Source organism: Nesoenas mayeri (assembly GCF_963082525.1).
Source record: "Nesoenas mayeri genome assembly, chromosome: 7".
Lineage (NCBI taxonomy): Eukaryota > Metazoa > Chordata > Aves > Columbiformes > Columbidae > Nesoenas > Nesoenas mayeri.
In genome coordinates, this window is record NC_137551.1 from 40,204,437 (window position 1) to 40,223,932 (window position 19,496).

Sequence of the window (19,496 nt, forward strand, 5' to 3'; positions counted from 1 at the left end):
TTTTGTTTCTAATAGGAAAATAGGAATATTACCATTTACAGTGGTGAATTAGGTATAGACAGAAGGCAGTATCTGAGTTGAACTGAGGAACTACTATGAATTTCGTAGTGTCTTTGAAGATGAGAAACTGTAGATTTATGGTTACTACTAATTGCAGTGATAAGAGTGCTTGCAGAGGATACCAAATTGGGTGGAAGTGTTGATCTGCTGGAGGGTATGATGGCCGTACAGAGGGATCTGGATCAATGGGCTGAGTCCAGTTGTCTGAGGTTCACCAAGGCCAGTGCCGGGTCCTGCAGTTTGGTCACAACAACCCCATGAGCGCTCCAGGCTGGGGAGGAGCTGCTGCAAAGGGACCTGGGGGTGTTGGTGCCAGCGGCTGAACATGAGCCAGCGTGTGCCCAGGTGGCCAAGAGGCCACAGCATCCTGGCTGGTACCAGCACTGTGTGGCCAGCAGGCCCAGGGCAGCGACCGTCCCTGTGCTGGGACCTGGGGGGGACAAACCCCGAACCCTGGGGCAGTTCTGGGCCCCTCACGCCAAGAAAGGGCTTGAGGTCCTGGAGCGAGTGGAGAGAAGGGAACGGAGCCTGTGAGGGGCTGGAGCACAATGTGATGGAGACTGAGGGACCTGGGGGCTCAGCTGGAGAACAGGAGCTGAGGGGAGACCTTCTGATCTCTGAACTGCCTGAAAGGAGCTTGGAGCCAGGGGGGTCGGGCTCTGCTCCCCAGGAACAAGCGCCAGGAGCAGAGGACACGGCCTCAAGTTGCCCAGGGGAGGTTGAGGTTGGATGTGGGAACAGTTTCTTCCCCAAAGGGCTGTGGGGCATTGAACAGGCTGCCCAGGGCAGTGCTGGAGTCACCAGCCCTGGAGGGCTGGACAGACGTGTGGATGTGGTGCTTAGGGACATGGGTTAGCAGTGAGCTTGGCTGTGCTGGATTTGCAATTGGGCTTGATCTTAAAGGTCTTTTCTAACCTAGGTGGCTCTCTGATTCTGTTAATTTAGAAAGAAATGCAAATGGGATATAGGAGATATTTGAAGAGCAAAGCCAGTGATCATTCCCTTGTGGAGGAGTTTGTGCTACAGAAGAGAAAACAAAGGAGGTAAAGGCCCTAGGGGGGTAAATCTGCTCTCAGGAGCTTGGCGACACTTCTTTTCACCTGGCTGCCTGCATCAGAGTGCTGCCATCTGAGAGCAGGGCAATCGAGGTCAAGGGAAGCTGGCTGCAGGAGATGGCTGGGCAGCCCGTGCTGCGGACGGGGCTGTCTGGACTAGGCTGGGACTAGACAGAAAACAGCTGTTAATGCTACAGCTTGTAAAGCCGTGGATTTTGTGCTGCAACGTGGAGCAGAGTTACATCATGCGCGGGGGCCGCGGGGCGGGCAGGGGCGCGCGCGGGTGGGAGGGGCGGGGCCGGCGGGGCGGGGCCGCACCAGCCGCCGGTTGGTTCTCGGCCGCGCTCGCCGCGGTGATGTGGCGGCGGCTGCCGGCGGGCGGGGTTGGCTGCGCTGCGCTGCGCTGCGCGGCGGGCGGGGTTGGCTGCGCTGCGCGCGCCAGCGCGGCCCCTGCTCCTCCGCGGCGCCGGTTCTGCGGAAGTCACGGTGTCAGCCGGAGGGTCAGGTACGGAAATGCTGGTGGCTCTCCGTGCTGCGGCGTGGAGCGGCGCCTGTGGTGTCAGCGGTACACGTGCGGCGGGTGGTGTGTGTGCTGTGAAGCCGAACTGCCGTCCGTGCCGCCGCTGCGCCCGCGCGGCTCCGCTCGGCTCCGCTCGGCTCCCGTTCCGGGCCGGCAGCGGCTCCGGTCCCGTCCCGCTGCTGTTGGTGCGGCCCGGCGGGTGCTGCCTGACGTGCTGAGAGACGAGGCACCGCCGAATGGAGCGATCCCGACCTTCGCAGGCGCTCGCTCTGAGATGCCGGGGTTGAGGTGCTGGGAAGGGCTCGGGCCGGCCGGTGCGGGGCCGGTTCCGCCCGCTGGAGCGCGTCCGTGGTGGAGAAGAATTGCTAGTGCGTGTTCCTTTGAACTGCCCGACCCCTGTGTGTGTAACTTCTGTGGAACCTGGGCGAGCATATTTGTGATCTGTTCTAAAGACAATTTAGTCAAAGCTTTATTTCAGTCAGTTCTTCTGAGCGACCTTACCTCTGGGAAAGTTGCTTGGTTTTCTGTTAACATTAAGAACTGCAGATTTAGTTGGTAAGGTAACAAAGCTGTGTAAATAACAAAACTGCCTGAATATTTCAGAGGAGTTATTTGTGTTATGGTATAACCTTAATTAGAATTGTATGCATTTCCTTGGAACTTGGTTTATCTCTGCTTAATTGCTTAAATGTATCATAGAATCATAGAGCGGTTTGGGTTGGAGTGCCCTCCCAGCCCCCGGTGCCCCCCGCCATGACAGGGACATCGTCGCCAGCTCAGGGTGCTCAGAGCCCCGTCCAGCCTGGCCGGGGGTGTCTCCAGGGATGGATCCACCACCCTCTGGGCAACCTGGGCCAGGCTCTCACCACCCTCAGGGTGGTGATATATATACCTATATATAAGGATATATATAGATATACATTCTTATATCTAATCTAAATATCCCCTCTTTCAGTTTAAAGCCATTACCCCTTGTCCTGTTGCTACATCCCCTTGTAAAAAGTCCCTCTCCAATGAAATTCTACAGTTAAAATTGTAAGTACTAACTTTAATTATTTAGGATATAATTTAATCTCTTTTCTGTATTTGTTTACAAACTTTGATTTTTATTTTTAGTATCATTATGGCAAAATGTTTCTTTAAATTTCTATTTCGTTAAGGGTTTTAGTCTGCTGATCAAAATTTACACTTCAAGAGTGTGTGCTTCTGTAAAGTAGTGTTACTAAAATTCATAGTAACTGTTAACTCTTATGAAAGGTCTCAAAAATTTGCTGAATGAAAAAAATATTAACAGAGCATTCCCAAAAAGGATTATAACACATGCATACTTAAAAACAGTGGAGCCATATGAAGCTGGAAGTCTTCCACATTAGGTTTTGTCACGAAATTATAATGTTAAAGTAGGTATAAGAGTAATCAGCTTAATCAAATTCTGTTGTTATAAAATCATGAGATATCTGAGCTGGAAGCTATTAGCTGTAACTGCAGATTATGTGTGCATAATGTGAACACTTAAGCAGATAAACCTTAGAAGTTAAACTAATGGTATGCATATCAGCATTTGGAAGTGCTGCTTCCTAGCCAGCCTATGCCATTATTTTTCGGCAGCAGTTTCCGTTCTCGTGTCACGTAGGGAGAGCTGAGCCAGGCGCGCTGGAGGAGCGGTTTCTCTGCACCTGAGAGCCCCGAAGTGCCGCTGTGCAGTCGCTCAGCCGGGGAGGTCAGACCACCCCCGGCCTCTGTCCAGGCCCCGGCACCTCAGCAGCTGACAACCAGGCTTTCAATTCAGCTGAAAATGGGTAAAAAGCTCACTATTCAAGTTTGACAGTGCTCCAGAGGTGTAGTACAGTATAGATCTTGCTATAGGAGTTTGGTTTCCAGATTTTTTTTTCACGTGTGGAATTTTCTGACACTTAATTGAGATATTGTTCTTCCATGTATAAAACCGTGAAAAAGGTTTATTTAGTTTTATTTTATCAAATCATCAGAAACAGTTGTGAACAGCCCATGGGCCTGCAGCCAAGAGGCTGAAAAATCAGCATTATAGATTGTTGTAGTTATAGGCACCAGTTTTAGGATTTGAGTGAGACCTCTGTTTGCTTGAGAAGGTGACAAGTCTCTTTACACTGGTCTGGAGCAGGGTCTAAATATACTGTGCTACTTAACAGCTGTTAATTAATGAAAACTAGCCAATAGTATTGCTTTCTTTGAGCAATAATATAAGGACAACTTTTATAATTTAAAGAGATAATGGGAGAATGGTATTTTTAAAAGTCAGGTTTGTAGTTGATGGTGGAGTTTTGGAGAAATACCTGAATAATGCATTTCCCTTTTCATTTTATTGCTCCCTCCCCTCCAAGTAAGACAGAAGCTTTTGTTTATTTATTGATTTAAATGAAGCACTTTTATTGGTTTGTTACTGAAAACCAGAACCATTCCATCTATGAAAATGGTGGGAATGAGAGTGGAATGGGAACTGAGGATTGAAATTAACTTTAAATCGATTGAGTGAGAGGAGAGAAAGGAGTTGTTCTGCAGCCTCAGACTAGCCTGAAAGCAAGCTTGTAATTCACAGCGTGCCCTGTGCTCCGTCTGTGCTTTCCAGCAGCATCATCCCATTTCACATCTCTTTCTTATTGTCTTGGTGTCTGTTGCTGCTTTAAAATTTCAGTTTCTGTCTTCTTGTTAACATGATCGCCTTGCTTTTTCTCACAAGCTAGTTTCAGAAAAGTTCAATTTCTTTCTAACCTTTTTGCTTTTAAAGACCCCGCTGCCCGCGCCTCCTCAGCCGCTCTGCGCGCTCCCAGCGGTTCGTCGCTGGAGGGAAGGACGGGGCTGCTCGTGGTTGTCTGGCAGAGCAGCGGGAGCAGCGCGGCTTGGCCCGGCTGTGGGGTCTGCAGCGGGGGGCAGCCCCAGGTGGAGTTTATCGCTGTGGTGGGAGTCGATGGGTGGACGGGAGAGGCTGTAACAGGAGGTGTCTGGGGTGAAACCTCCGGTGCAGTGCCTGGTTCTTTTCCCTGAGGGACAGGATCTGTGGTGGGAGCTGATGAGGAACAGGCAGTGCCACTCAGGATGACTGTGGTAGAAGGGATTCTGGATAAAGGACTTGCTGTTTGCCCGGTCATGTTGTTAGGAAGTGCTGGACTTCGAGCATCCCTCTGAGACGAAACCAAAACCCTCCTGGGAAGGCGATGGTGGACAGTAAATGCTGGGGTGAACTTCACGGTGGAGGGTTCAAACAACCAAACATATGAACAGATGGAATTGCTGTGCGCTGCAGAGACAGGTGTGTGAGGTGCCTGGTGAGGGTTCAGGGAAGGAATGTTTCCTTGGGACTGTTCACCAGCTCCTCTGAGCTTGCCCAGTTGTGAGAAGAAAACTTGGACCGCTTGCTCAGTTGTATCATCTGCTCTGCGTCCTCTGCCTGCCTCATCGTGGCAGTGATCAGGGCTGCCATTGCACATGAAATGCAGAGCTGGAGGGACGCTGCAGATCGATATTGTTAAAATGCCATGCTGTGTAATCTTTCCTAGACAAAACAGGACAACCATTGTCTGCGGTTGCCTTCCTGGTCTTATGTAGAGGTATATATTTTGGTAAGGATTATAATGAGGTATAGTAAAGATACACTGAGGCAGCTTCAAGTGTTGATGTACACATATGGTGGAACTGCCAGGTGCTGTAGCTGTTTGTATTTGTCGCAGCAGCCTGCCTGCGCGGGCTCTGCTGCCCTGCGGTACCTTCTCCGGACCACAGCTCCTGCAGCGTTGTTTGCTCTGTTCGGTGGTGCAGAGGGATGGATTGAATACAAGTAAAGGAAGCAAAATTTTGTAAAAGGGGAAGCAGAGGTTTAATGGCTTAAGCACTGTTTGGGAGAACTGGATTCTTGTTGATCTCCTTTGTGATACCAGATGCATTACTTCAACTAGACCTGTCATGGGGAATTGCTTATTGTGTATCACTTGTTTCCTGGGTACTTGCTGTAGTGGATTTTGAGTTACAAGAATCCTGAGTGTTTACAAGTTCAGTGAAGGGAAACTAATACCAAACACTTTGGAAATTGGTGTCAGTGCTTGTAATCATGGTTAACACCTTGTCATTTGGTGGCACTCAGGGAAAAGTGAGTCAGCATATCTTCTGTAGGGAACGGGGCTGCGCTCACGGGCAGCAGGCACTCCGTTGCGTACAGAGAAGACGGGATGATACAACCACTCTACATTTTTATTTTTTTCCAGGCTTCTCTGTGGAAAAGTTCCGACTTTTCTCCATTGTAGGTACACTCGCCAGCAGTATCTTCCCTTCTTGGGGAACCGTGTTTTCTTCTTGGTCTTTAATAACGGCCTTCTGCCAGCAGGTCAGGAACAGGGGCCCTCAGTTCGTCCAAGTCGCAGTGGGCTGTCTGTCTCTTATACAAGGAAATTGTGTTAAGAATGTAGAGGATACAAGGGAGTTGGGGGAGCAGGTGGGTGAAGAGAGAAATACGGATGGAAATTTACTGATATTTAACCAGTTTCCCCCCTGCTCCTTTCCTTTTAACTTACAGATTTGCAAAAGGCATCTCAGAATGTTGTGTCGTGCTGCTCTGAGCCCTGTTGTCCGTTCCCCTGGATGGTGCTTTGTGTCACCGCCACAAGCCATCGCAGCCATTCCCTGCTCATGTATGTATGACAGAAAGCACGCGTTTCTGAACGTGTCGGTCAGCGTGTGTCTGGGCATGCCTGCCCTCTTTCCTATGTTGAACGGAAAATCACCTCATTAACATCGTTCAAAATTTACAGCCTCTGGAGCGAGCTGCAGTTGAAGCTCTACTTTATTAATGTTACTTTCTCTCTTAACTCAATAATATTCAGCTGGATGTCTGAGAAGGTGTATTTGTGTGTGTTATGGCATGAATTTCAAGAAAAAAAAACCAGTTGTGAAAGTACTGCTCCTGTCAGAGTTATTTAGTTTGACCCTCTACGTTCCTGGAAATTATCTGATTACACCTGCTCTCCCATCTGCATTTTCAGCCAATGGATGTCTTGAGTAAAGCAAGATGTGGAGCTCAAATTTATTCATATTAATTAAAAGTAGAAAAATGCTTGCAGGAAACCGGAGTGTAAATACGTAGGTGCCCTCTAAATAGTTGTTCCCTGAAAACCTAACTTGAGAGAGCCATTCGCTGTCTGTTGATTAGTGGTCTGAAATAGAGATGGCAAGGACAGGCAGACTCTATTAGATCAAGAGATTAACTTTCTGTTGGTCTGTATGTTAACAGTTCTCTTTTGTTGATATTTATATGAATTAATGTATGTTAAAGTCTTGAAAATTCTAAACTTTTTTTTTTCTGGGCTGTAGCTCTGTTGACTTCTCCCTCTTTTTTTGATGTACTGATATTTTTCAAACTGTCAAAAAGTTGACCTGGTTTAATGCAGTTTTAGAATAATAATACAAGAACTAAATGGAGTATATGGAAATGTGGTTTCAGATTTTTTTTCAAGTAATATGGCTTGTCCACATTATATTAATTATCCAGTTGACACACTTGGACTGCAGGTATTCTTATCTGCACAGCTCCTCCTTCAGACACAATTCATCATGGCTCTGCAAAACCTCATATGAAGCATGTTGGGGGTGCTTTCCATCCACCTTCATTCCTTCAGCTTAACTTTGGGACTTAATGTGTTTGGGTCCACCTCTTTGTCAATGAGAAAGGATCCGGACTGGTCCTTGTGATTGTACCTTAATAGTCACTAGTGTCTTAAGTCTGTTGTGCAGACAGTGGTCTTACTGTCCTTTGCAGGCATTTCAAAGGCAGAGATTTTGCTGAGAAATGTTCCCTAGCTCATTGGCTTGGGCAAAGTGCCAGCCCTGTGTATCTTTTATTACCTGAGTAATGCTGTGACTGTCTCCCTCCACCGCCTGTTTATCCCATAGGAAGGTGACTTCCAGTGCGTGTGTCCGTCATCCCCCTTCTGCTGCCCCTGTTGAGCAACACGCAGAAATACCTGACTTCAAGATATTGCAAAAGCTGTGTTTCTTTTCTGTCCTAACAGTTAGGCTTTCTGTGCTACTACAGACGAGAAAACTCTCTAGCTGTATCTAATGAGGCAAGGCATAGTAGATGATTGTTTTTAAAACTAGTACACTAATTTCTGATGCGAGCTGCCTGGGCTCTGTTGCAGCGTCCTTCAGTTTGATCCCCTAGAGCAGAGGTGTCAAACTCAATTTCACTGGGGCCACATCAGCCTTGTGGTTGCCTTCAAAGAGCCGAGCGTAATTTTAGGACTGTGAAAATGAGTTTGACACCCTTGCCCTAGATGCTCAGCGTCAGAGCTCTGACACACATGGGATATTGCCTTGTATGTCAGTAAGGATGACTAGTGCTGCACAGGACAAGGCAAGAAGTGTTACCTGAGTTCAAGGGCTTAAAGCGTGAATAAAACTTAAAACTGTGTTGTGGTTTTTTTTCCTTTCTTTCTTTCCCAAAGATCCCCCTCGCCACAACCAAAGATTAAGGAATGAACCCATCCGGTTTTGGAGCAACATCCCGTTTCTCACCGTGCCGCTCAGCCGCGCGCACGGGAAGCCGTTTGCGCACCGCAGCGAGCTCAAGCACGCGAAGCGCATTGTGGTGAAGCTGGGCAGTGCTGTTGTGACGCGCGGGGATGAGTGTGGCCTGGCCCTTGGAAGGCTGGCGTCTATTGTAGAGCAGGTAATGCCGTGACTGCAATGGAATGTTTGTTTTAACCTCAGGTACTCGGTGGCTGTTGGATGACACAGAAGATTGTAGGAAAAACTCATAAAATGGCCTTTTAAAGCAATGAGTTGGCGTTTCCCTTTTTCCTCTCCCCGTTCTGTGGTAGCATAAACCACATAACTCAGTAAACTGGTGTTTGAAGGTATGGTGGGTTGACCTTGGCTAGCAGCTAAGCCCCCACACCGATGTGTGTTCAGTCCCCACACGGCTGCCCCACAACCAGTTGGATTGGGAAGAAAACAGGAAGAGTGAAAGTAAGAAAACTCATGGGTTTAAATAAAGACAGCTCGGTAAGTGAAGGAGAAGGGAAAAGGAACAAGTGATGCTAAGGCAATCACTCTCTGCCTCACACAAGCTGACCAACGCCCAGCTAGGCCCGAGTGACGGCCACCTTGGAAGAAACCCCGTGCCCTTTCCTATTCTGCTACCCCAGTTTTATTACTGAGCATGACGTTGCATGGTATGGAATGGCTTTTTGGCCAGTTCATGTTGGCTGTCCCAAGTGTGTCCTCTCTGAACTTCTCGACGAGCTCCTGTCCTACCTGCTGTGTTGGGCTGTAGTGGGAAAAAGAAAGCCTTGGTGCTGTGCAAGGACTGCTCAGCATGGGAAAAAGAAGGCTGTGATGCTGTGCAAGCACTGCTTAGCAATAGGCAAAACATCAGGATGTTATCAACAGTGGTTAAGTCTTGAAATCCACAACACAGCACCGTGTGGGCCCCTGTGAAGAAAGGTAACTCCACCTCAGCCAGACCCCGCAGCACAGAGGGAGGGAATCGGCACAGTGAGGGGTTTTTAATGCAGCAGGTGGGACGTGACTGGGGCGTTAGTTGGAGCCAGTGGGAAGGTGGCACTGGAGTGTGTGAAATCTGCAGGAAGGGCAGACCCTTTGCGATTACCTGAACATGTGCAGATTTCCTCCTGGAGAAAGCCTGAAACTTTGGTGCTTGTAGGAAAAACTGATGAGATCAACTCACGGATTGGTTCTCTAAAATGAAATTATGACTGGGGGGTAGGATTGGACATGTCTTCTTTGGGAAGTAAAGTTAACATATTATAATAAATTAAATTCATGTAAGACGTTTAGCTTTAAAGATTTGAAAGAAGTCTGGCCAGATGCATGTAAAGAAGGAGGAATTAAAAGCTGTACTGTCAGAGTTAGCTTTTTGACTTTTGGAATACAAAGTTATTGTACAATGGCAGCTTTGGGTGTGGATGGCGAATGAGAAGGTTGGTGGAAGGTACAGCTGTTACTTTACAGCTTTTCCGTATCTTATCTTTCCTTATCTGTAGCAGAGGAGGGACGAGGGTTATAGAAGTGTTGCCGTGTAATATATATTGTGAAAATTCAAGCACGACGCTGTCATAAAAACTGGTGTAGTGACAAGAAAGTTTAGCAGAAGCTATAGATCGCATGCAGCCCTTCGCATACCTGCCAAGCGGCTCAGAAGGTATCCAGGAGTATCTTAGGGCCTGGTTGCCTTTGTACTTCCATGGATGAAGTGAAACACTTGCGTCAGCAAGAACCGTGAGCATGAGGTTGTCCGTGATGGGCGGAAGTGTTGCGTGTACAGCGATCATACTGCAGGCCCTGTTTCGTGTCTTCTGTACTTACAGGTGTCAATGCTGCAGAATCAGGGTCGAGAGATGATGATTGTCACCAGCGGTGCTGTAGCTTTTGGAAAGCAGCGGTTACGTCATGAGATCTTGCTTTCTCAGAGTGTGAGGCAAGCGCTTCATTCAGGCCAGAGTCAGCTGAAAGACATGGTGAGTGGCTGGTGGCGCTCCCGCTGTTCCTGCGCGGGTCCTCGCTGACCGCCGTTGGTTGTCTCTGCAGGCTGTTCCGGTCCTGGAGGCACGGGCCTGTGCAGCCGCCGGGCAGAGCGGGCTGATGGCTTTGTACGAGGCCATGTTCACGCAGTACAGCATCTGTGCAGCGCAGGTAAGGCATTCCTTCTTTTCTAGGCTGACTTTCTAGTTCAGTCAGAGATGGAGTTGCGCTTGGATTTTTTTTCCCGTGTTTTGTATGCTGCTATCTTTACTGTAGTCTTTCATTTCCATTGCCGTCCTACTTTTGAGTCTTATTTTCGTAGTGTAAATGGTAGCTTATACAGGTGTCCCTTGCTAACTATTTCTCAAATGGAGTTATCCATCGTGAGGGTGAAGCAAATCTGCTTTTTCTTTTTGGAGTTTGTGTGTGTCCTGCCTTTATGTGTGGGCTGGGAGTCTGTTGAGGTCTCTGCAAAAGCTGAACTTGCCGATGCAGAGCGAGGGCTGAGGACCGCAGTGGCTGGCCCGCCCCGCACTCGGGAGAGCCGGCGGGAGAGCCGGCCGCGCCTCAGGACCCGCTGGTCTGCGCTGCGGACCTGTCTGACTCTGTGGTGTCCCCAGCCCGGGTCTTCTGCCTCACTGAGTACTGCAGCTGTGTTAATCGAATTACTCTTAAACAGACTTTGCTTATCTTAAATGCTCTGAGAATAAAGAATTGTATCAGCTATAAGGCCTTATTTGTTTAGACACTTTTAATGAATTTAGGAGCCTAATACGAAGTCTCGCTTGGAGGAGCTTCTTCCTGTAATACAGTATAGCTGATATCACTAAAATGTTTAGAGTATACCTAACAATCACTACAGGTTGTACTGGATTAGAATATTTTTCAAGTTTGCAGACAGCTACGATTTCTTTGATTTAAAATAATTGCCCATGCCAAAAAAGTCAGTGTACACAGTGATTCCAAATGCTATTGTAACTTTTTTGTGGTGGAGTTGTTTGCTTAGTTCTCAAATTTCCAATGGCAGAGTGAAAATGAAGAAAAAATCTCTTCAAGGCAGACAGTGAGGGGTTTTTTTGTCTTAAAACACCAAAAAGAAGGGAGTGGTATCTGCATGCAGGAGGCTCTAAGACCAATATTCTTTCAGAAAAGCGAGTGAGTTCTAGAGCTGAAGTGTTGAGACAAAGCATCACTTCTGCTTGAAACAGTCGAAACCTTACCCTGGGAGGGAACAACAGGAAAGGCAGTGTCTTGAGTGTCTTGGATCAGATTGTTTAGCCTTAGTAATTATCATCAGCACCTATGTTCTGCTTGTGTTTCGTTTTGGTTTGGTTTGTTTTTTTTCCAAGTTGATTCCTGGAGCCCGTGATCCGTCAACCTGAGAAAGGCCGTTGTAGGTTCCAGTAGAAGTTAAGGCATATAAACCTGAAAATGTTGTGGAAAGACTATTTCTTACTTGTATTCTTTATCCTGTAAATGCAGCTTATGTTTATTTAGTGACCCGAAGGGTCATACGTTTATGGTGTTCTTGGGAAAAGTGGTAGGCTAAATATATATTAATATTTTTTCCCCCTTTTAGATTTTAGTCACCAACCTGGATTTCCATGATGAACAGAAGCGTCGGAACTTAAATGGAACATTGCACGAGCTTTTAAGAATGAATATTGTCCCTATAATTAACACTAATGATGCTGTAGTTCCACCTCCGGAGCCAAACAGTGATCTACAGGGGGTAAATGTGGGTAAAGTATTGTAAGAGACTGGATCCTGCTTGTAGATGGTACAGCACTGATGTGTACTGCACTAATGCCATAATCAGGGACAATAATTAGGCTGACATAATCAGCCTCTCTGAGGCTGCAGCAGGGAAACAAACATACCAGCTTCGTGGTGTGGGCAGAGGGCGCGGGAGCGCCTGACAGCTGAGGTTGGAAGGGACTTGTGCAGGTCATCCCGTCCAGCACCCCTGCTTAAAGGAGGGTCAGTTGGTACCTCTTGTCCTGTCACTGGGCAGCAGGTTGGACAGTGCCGGTACTGGTCACACTACTTGTCATTTTGATGCGGCTTCACTGCGTTCCAAAAGCATATGTACTTTCACACGAATATCACCTTCTAAGTTTCCAGTGGGAGCGAACAGAGTAGCTCAGCAGGACTTGGTAGTGCTGAGGTCGCTTGCTTTTGTATGTTGCAGCCAAATATTTCCTAGTTCTTCCCACTGTTCAGTGCTGCTGATATGCATGTGCCTTGCAGGTGATTAGTGTGAAGGATAACGACAGTCTGGCAGCACGACTGGCTGTGGAAATGAAAACTGATCTCCTGATTGTTCTCTCAGATGTAGAAGGTTTGTGAGTCACTTATTTGCTTTCTTGTTTTATTGAAGTACATCAGATAGTCAAAGCAATATTCAGGCTTTACTGATCTCTTCAGCTCTTGTCTTTTAGAGAGGCAGTTACAATGTACCATGTAACTCCTTAAGGCATTTACCCAATGCTGATGCATAATCCAAAGCCTGTCTGCCACCCTGCTGAGTCTGGGTGGGTGAGAATGCATGTGGCCTTGAGACTTGTTCCAGAACCCAGAATATTGTATGTACTATGGTATTTCTGTGGGCTTCTCAGAATTGTATTATATAGTCGTGAGTAGTAATATGCAGGATAAAGGCCATGTGTTTAGAATCAGGCGTATAAGCCAAATACTATGCTAGAATAGTTCTTCTTCTGGCAGCAGGTTCTCTTTCAGTGAATTGCAGGTACGTTACAAGTCCTGGTTGTTGCCTTCCAGATACCTGGAACTTGCAGCCCTTTACTGTCCCCCAGACATTTGGCTTACACTGCTCTGGTCTTCTGAGCTGTGCTGCTGTGACGTACGTCTCTCACCTGTGGATGCTGAAGTTCTTTTTGTAGAGAGAGGAGCACAGTGGGTGCAGTTTCAGATCAGTGCCATCCACATCACCCAGGTCACGCGGTCTTTTCATCTTCTCCAGATGGGTTTCTTTCAGTGGATCCTGGACTTGGGCACATATTGTAGGCCGTGAGGAGGAAGGAGGTGCCTTTCCATAAACACAGTTTCTTTTAGCAGATTCAGCTGGATTTCATGGTTGATTATAGTTGAAATGTCTGTCTGAGAACAACTTGTAAAGCGATAGTCAAAACAACTTCCAAAAAACTTAACACCTAACACGCCTATCCTCTGAGCTTGTTCATTGAATGTGACATCCTGTTTATGGGAAGATGTGTGCCATCTCCTCCCAGGGTATCAAGGAGGGACACAATCTGCACTTGTGCCCTCTAATTTGTAATGACAGTATTTGTTGACATAGAATTTTTGGGAAGTGTGGTGGTAGAGTTTAGGTTTAATGTGTTAGGTAAGCCAAAGTGTCATTCAACTCCAAACATTACATAAAATTATTAAATTTAATGAATGTGTCTCCGTGGCGTCTTCCTTCTTAGCATAATTCGATAGTTACCCTTTTTACATATTTCTGAAATGCCCAGTTTATCACTCTACAACCCAGAATTCAGGAATATCATCTGAGATTTTGGTGAGGAGGACTATTCTTTGCCTGTTCAGTTGTGGGTTTGTATATGTAAGCCTGGATTTTGAACATACAAAAGCTGTAAACTGTCTCTGTAACCTCAGTCACGTGTCCCTACCTCCCAGCTTGCACGCTGATATTCAGCATGTGGGTTTTCAGTTTCACGTTTGTTGGTTTTGGTAAAGCTTGAGCCTGCCTGTTAAGCATATCATGCTTTCAGTCCCACAAAAATCAGGCTTCAGTGAAAGTTTTGAATCTGTGAAGTGGAATACAGCTCTTGAGCCTCATGGTTTGTGGTTTTTTTTCTTTTTTCATGAGTGAGCTTTAGAGGTGAGGGTATATAACACTAACAGATTTGTATTGTTTTATTTCAGGACTCTTTGACAGCCCTCCAGGATCTGATGATGCAAAGCTCATTGACATATTCTACCCAGGAGACCAGCAGTCTGTAACGTTTGGAACCAAATCCCGGGTGGGAATGGGAGGCATGGAAGCCAAGGTAGAAATATGGAACGTTTGTTTTGTAATTGGGAAGGGATGGGCGATGTTGGAAAGGGAGATAGATGAGATGGTTGTGCTGCCGTTCAGGTGAATCTTGACAGGCTGCAGAAACGTGCAGACAGGACCCTTGTGAAGCTCAGTCATGGAAATACCAGCCTTGCCCCGGGCAGGAACGGCTCCATTAACTGTGTGGGCTGCGCAGTGACTGGCTGGAAAGCAGGTTCCCTGAAAAGGACATCAGGGTCCCGGTAGACACCAAGCGGAATGTGAGCCAGCAAGATGCCTTCTGGGCGAAGCAGGCCACCGGTGGCGGGGTGCATCAGAGCGTGGCTATCAGGCCGAGGGAAATGACGATTTCCCTCTGCTCAGCACTAGTGAGACCACACCTGTGGAGTTGTGTCCGGTTCTGGACACCGCAGTACAAGAAGGACATGGCACACTACAGTTAATCCAGCCGAGAGCCGTGAATAGGATTAAAGAATCAGAACATCTGTCACACTAAGAGAGGCTGAGAGCGAGGACTGTTTACCCTGGAGAAGTGGAGGTTTGTGTATAAATACCCGAGAGGAGGGTGTAGAGGGGACAGAACCAGACTCTTCTCAGTGGTATCCAGGGAACAGACAAGAGGCAAGGGGCACAGACTGAAATACAAGAAATCAGATGGAAATGTAAGAACTCTCTCGTGAAGTTGCTGAAGCACTGGAGGAGTTTGCTGAGAGAGCTTGTGCAGTCTAATGTTTGGAGATGTTCAGAACCTGACTGGACAGTGTCCTGAGTAACTTGTTCCAGTTGACCCTGTTTTGAGCAGGTGGTTGGACTATTTGATATCCAGAGATCCTTTCCAGCCTCAGCTGTTTTGTGACTGTGGATGAGTTCCTTTAGCTTCTTTCTTAGGTCCATGTAAATTGAAAAGAACTACTAATGAATTACACCCCAGTAATTTACAAAATGTAGCATTTGGAACTGTATGTATGTGTTTTAAATTGAGCCCATCCTCGTTTCCTTCTTAGGTGATAATCCAAAGGTTTTGGGAATCCCTGTCACTTGAATGTGATGTGATACCTCTGTCTCCTTTCTGAGTTTGTACATGTGCTTTTTGCTTCTGAAGGATACATGTTCTTGAGTACAAGATTAGTAGAGGTAGGAGGGCCAGTGGTTTTTAGTGCTGTACACAGTCAGATGCCCTCAGTATTCATTGCTGTGAGTGCATGAACATGGCTGTGGTGTGAGACTTCAGCATATGGCTCTCATGATGCTGGGATATACACTATGGCAGCGTTAATTGATCCAGGTTTCCTCAGGACACCTTTGGAAGGTTGTCTGTGGAAACTGAAGCAGATTTGACTAAGCAGGGAAAGACCAAAGTGAAATTCTTCACCAGTTACCGTATGTTTTATTTCCTTTTCTGAAGAATCAGGTAAGGCACACTTGAGTGCCAGAGCGTGAGCTGGAAGGTGGCAAAAGGAGGCGGCACTGGAGTGTTCTATTTGTAACTGAAAGAGGTATAGAGCTTATTGAGAAACAACTTTATCTGGCTTCTGGAGTAGTTTAAACGATGGCAGATATTGAGGGGAAAGCGGCCAAGGTCGGAGAGTACTTGTATTGTAAAACTAATAATCTATTAGAGATATTTGGTATCTTTAAGCCTGAGTTATGCAGAGGTAAATCTCAGTGTTGCTGTTGCAACAAAAATCTCTTACAGTTGAGAATTGGGTGATATTTTTGGAAAACTGTTAACATCAATAATAGAAGAAACAGGTGGTAGCTTGAAGTACAAATGTTGATTATCAGCATGAAACTTGAGCAAAAATGGAGCAGTTGATGGTCTTGTAGCAGTCAAGAGTTTGTGACAGACATATTTGGCAGGTGCTGTCTCCCAGTGAATATGGATTGTCGTATGTAATTGTAGAACCATAGCAGGAAAGTGTAGAAGTGAGGGAGCAGAGAGAGAAGCCTTTGCAGTAAAATAAATGACATGTGATTAAATACAGTTGTGGGATAATGCTGCACATTCCTCAGTCGGGAAAAGAAATGAGGAGGCCACAGGCAGTACCTCTTCAGCAGGTAACATCTGGGGTTTGGTTTGTGGTTTTGTATTTTGACATGAACCAGTGAAATCTTGGAGGGGGGGAAATTTTAGAGAAATCATGTTGTGATGCCTTAAACAATGGGTTAAGTGTGTGGAAAGAGGCTAATCTTAGGACTAATCAGTACCTGATTTCAAAGGACCCTATTGTGCTGTAAGCTTAACATTCTGTAGGAGGGCTGAGCAAGGCAGTGTGCCAGCACTGAAGTTCAGAAAGGGAACTCATGTTTGCCCTACGTGTTTGGGCAATGCCCACAAAGATGCTGCCCCTGAATTTCATAGAGCTCTTGTTGCTCATGTTGCCTGCCCTCCGCGAAGCCTTTAGCACACAGGTAATCTGGGAGGATCATTGATTTCAGTTCCCTTCAGTCTGTGAACATCGGTGCTCTTGTTTCAAACTTGCTTCTTGCCTTAGATCTTATGTATGTTACTTCTAGACTTGGCTTAGTACACTGTGGTCCTGACCTTTGAGGATGACTCCTAAATGCTGTACCTAGAGAATCCTCCTCCAAAATAGCAACAAAAAAGAGGAAGAATGCCAAATAAAAAGCACATAAGTCAAAACTAAAGAAGTGCAGTCTTCAAATCGAGCCTACTGAAAGAAACAACCATTAAGACAATAGGTGTACTCGCAAGCAAAAAGTAGCAGCAAATAAATAAAACCATCCTTTGAGAACCTGAACAGGAAATGTGAACGAAGTAGGTAAAATCTTTGTGTGGAAAGCTGAGTAACTATTCGGCAAACTTCATAGCTTCACCAAAGAGTTACAAACAGTGAGAATACCTCGACTTCTTAGGCAGATTCATGAGGAGTGCTTAGGCTGTCAAACTTTAAGGGAGTAATTCAGACAGCTTAAAGTATTGAACAATATATTAATGTTATACTGTAATGGCTAGGACCTGAGCGAGAACAGTGCTCTGCAGTACAAGTAATACCATGTGGTCACTTAAAGTGGAATGTAGTAATTATTGATGGCTAATCAATGTCAGGGAAAGCGGCAACAGAACATTTTAAAAAAATAAAATTGTCTTTCTTCAAACAGTATGAAGGTCTTACAATGTAAGGTAATGGTGAAAAAGAACATATGTCCAAAGTGCCCTTGCAGAGGCCTTGAAAAAAGCAGGCTGTGAGGAAGATTTGACATATGCTTATGAAGCAGCGACTAGTTAAGGAAGGGAAGGTAAAGCACAAATAGATTATTTCATTCAGTGCTACATTATGTAAATCCCTGAAGTGTGTTGAATGCTCTTTGAAAGCATAAGTGATCAAAATGGAGATCAAAATGGAGCAAGAATTCTTACTGAGAGTGGGGATTCAAGTAAAAAGCGAATTTCCTGGAACTGGCTCTGTCGTTCACTGTAGGTGAAAGCAGCTCTCTGGGCCCTCCAAGGAGGCACCTCTGTAGTGATTGCAAATGGAACCCACCCAAAGATCTCTGGTCATGTCATCACAGATATTGTGGAAGGGAAAAAAGTTGGAACTTTTTTTTCAGAGGTAAAACCTGCAGGTGAGTACAGAGGTAATGTGTACATTGGGAGTTTTAGAGATTTCCTGAAAGGTTAGGGATAAAATTTGGCTAGACCCGTACAATAACTAGGAAACCACCCTCTGCTTGAAAAATGGATTTTGAAAGGTCTTTTCTAAAGTAGGAATAGAAGATGTTGAATCCTCTGCTCTGGTTCCCTCCAGCTGATAAACTGCCATCTCAGACTTGCATTTGAAGAATGCAATGAAAAGAATTTTTACCATTTTTTTGTCTTAGGGGGTTATCATCTAGTATTGAAGATTTCAGTGTGAAAATGTGGATGTAGAATGTGCTGCTGAGCTAAGACAGTGTTTAGTTTTATTTCTTACCAGAAATTCCTTTTATGACTCAGTTTTCTACCATGGTGGGTAGGAATGTTTTCCTGCCAGTGCATGGCTGGAATGGTGTGACCATCACTGGAGAAAGTCAGACCAAAGATCCCTGACCCAGCAGGATAGGACAAGTACAGAGTGACACTTTGGACTAGCACTTTAAGCCAAGCAAACTTCTTTGTGTATAATAATCCTCAATGGATTTCTTTTAAGAATTTGTCAAATCATCCTTTGAACCCATGTAAAAGTTTAGCATCTGCAAGACTCTGTGTCACAACAGTCAGGAGCCTTAACTAGACCCTGCGTAACCTCTGGAGCTAGAACTCCGTGAAGAAGAGGTTGCTTTAGTTTGGGTTTGGGGTGGTGGGGAACGTTTTGAGTTGTCTTCCCGATATCTTCATTTGATGCCCCTGCTGCCTTTATGGATGATCCGCCCCTGTTTAACTTGAAAGACATGAGACGTAGTCCTTCCCCTCACCTTCTCTCTTCCACGTGAAAGAGGTTTGGTCTTAGACATTTTGTACAGAAGCTGATCCAAAGACGTGGCCATCTCTGCTTCTGTTGTTCAAACCTGTTTTCATCCTATTGTGGCCTTTTTGAGATGTCCAAAAATCAAAATTTCACATAGTGTTCAAGATGCAAATGAAGCTTTAATTTATGAGATGGCAGAACTAACTGAATTTTGATGAGATGTGTGATGTTTTCTGTCATGTTCTCTAGGCCTTTTCTAATAATTCCAAATATTGAATTTACTTTTTGATGTGGGTGTTCACTGAGATGATGTTTTCATAGTATTATTTGTCAACATACGAATGTCCGATTTTCCATTTCCTCTCTGCATTTGCTTCACGTTTATCTGGTTTGAATCACACTTGCTGTGTCTTGGCCTATTGCTTTGTCTGCAGAGGAAATCATGGAACTGCCAAATGGCTGAGGTTGGAAGGGGCGGTATGACAGATGACCGCGCTCCTGCTCAGCAGGTTGCCCAGGACTGTGTCCAGACAGAGTTTGGTTATCTCCAGGAACGGAGACTCCACAGCCTCCCTGGGCAATCTGTGCAAACGTGTTTCCTGATGGGACGCGCCTCCTGTGCTTCGGTTTGTGCCCATGGCCTCGTCCTGTCACTGGGCGCCCCTGGACAGGGCCTGTCTCCCTCTGCACGCCGTCCCTTCGGGTGTTCTACACGCTGATGGGATCCCCTTCTCATACGAGCGATGCTCCCGTCCCCCCGTCATCTCTGCAGCCCTTTGTTGGACTCTCCAGTGTCGGTGTCTGTGGTGCTGGGCCCAGCCCTGGGCACAGCCCTCCCGGTGCGGGCTCCCCAGAGCTCAGGGGCTGCGTCCCCCGCCGGCCGCGCTCCCGGGGCGGCGCAG

General features: G+C 46.3%; 1 protein-coding gene across 4 annotated transcripts in view; it reads left to right on the forward strand.

Moving 5' to 3' along the window:
• Positions 1-1,545: 1,545 nt before the first annotated feature.
• Positions 1,546-19,496, forward strand: part of ALDH18A1 (aldehyde dehydrogenase 18 family member A1) — a 30,548-nt gene continuing 12,597 nt past the window's right edge. Inside the window, exons 1-9 of one of the 4 annotated variants that reach the window (XM_080347665.1) lie at positions 1,562-1,620; positions 6,179-6,293; positions 8,106-8,329; positions 9,990-10,139; positions 10,210-10,314; positions 11,723-11,881; positions 12,394-12,484; positions 14,053-14,177; positions 17,629-17,773. In XM_080347665.1, the coding sequence (XP_080203791.1) occupies positions 6,200-6,293; positions 8,106-8,329; positions 9,990-10,139; positions 10,210-10,314; positions 11,723-11,881; positions 12,394-12,484; positions 14,053-14,177; positions 17,629-17,773 (1,093 nt within the window). In that variant the 5' untranslated portion in view covers positions 1,562-1,620; positions 6,179-6,199. Of the gene's footprint in view, positions 1,621-2,586; positions 2,671-6,178; positions 6,294-8,105; positions 8,330-9,989; positions 10,140-10,209; positions 10,315-11,722; positions 11,882-12,393; positions 12,485-14,052; positions 14,178-17,628; positions 17,774-19,496 lie in introns of those variants that run through there. The other 3 variants (XM_080347667.1, XM_080347666.1, XM_080347668.1) reach the window with 3 other exon arrangements.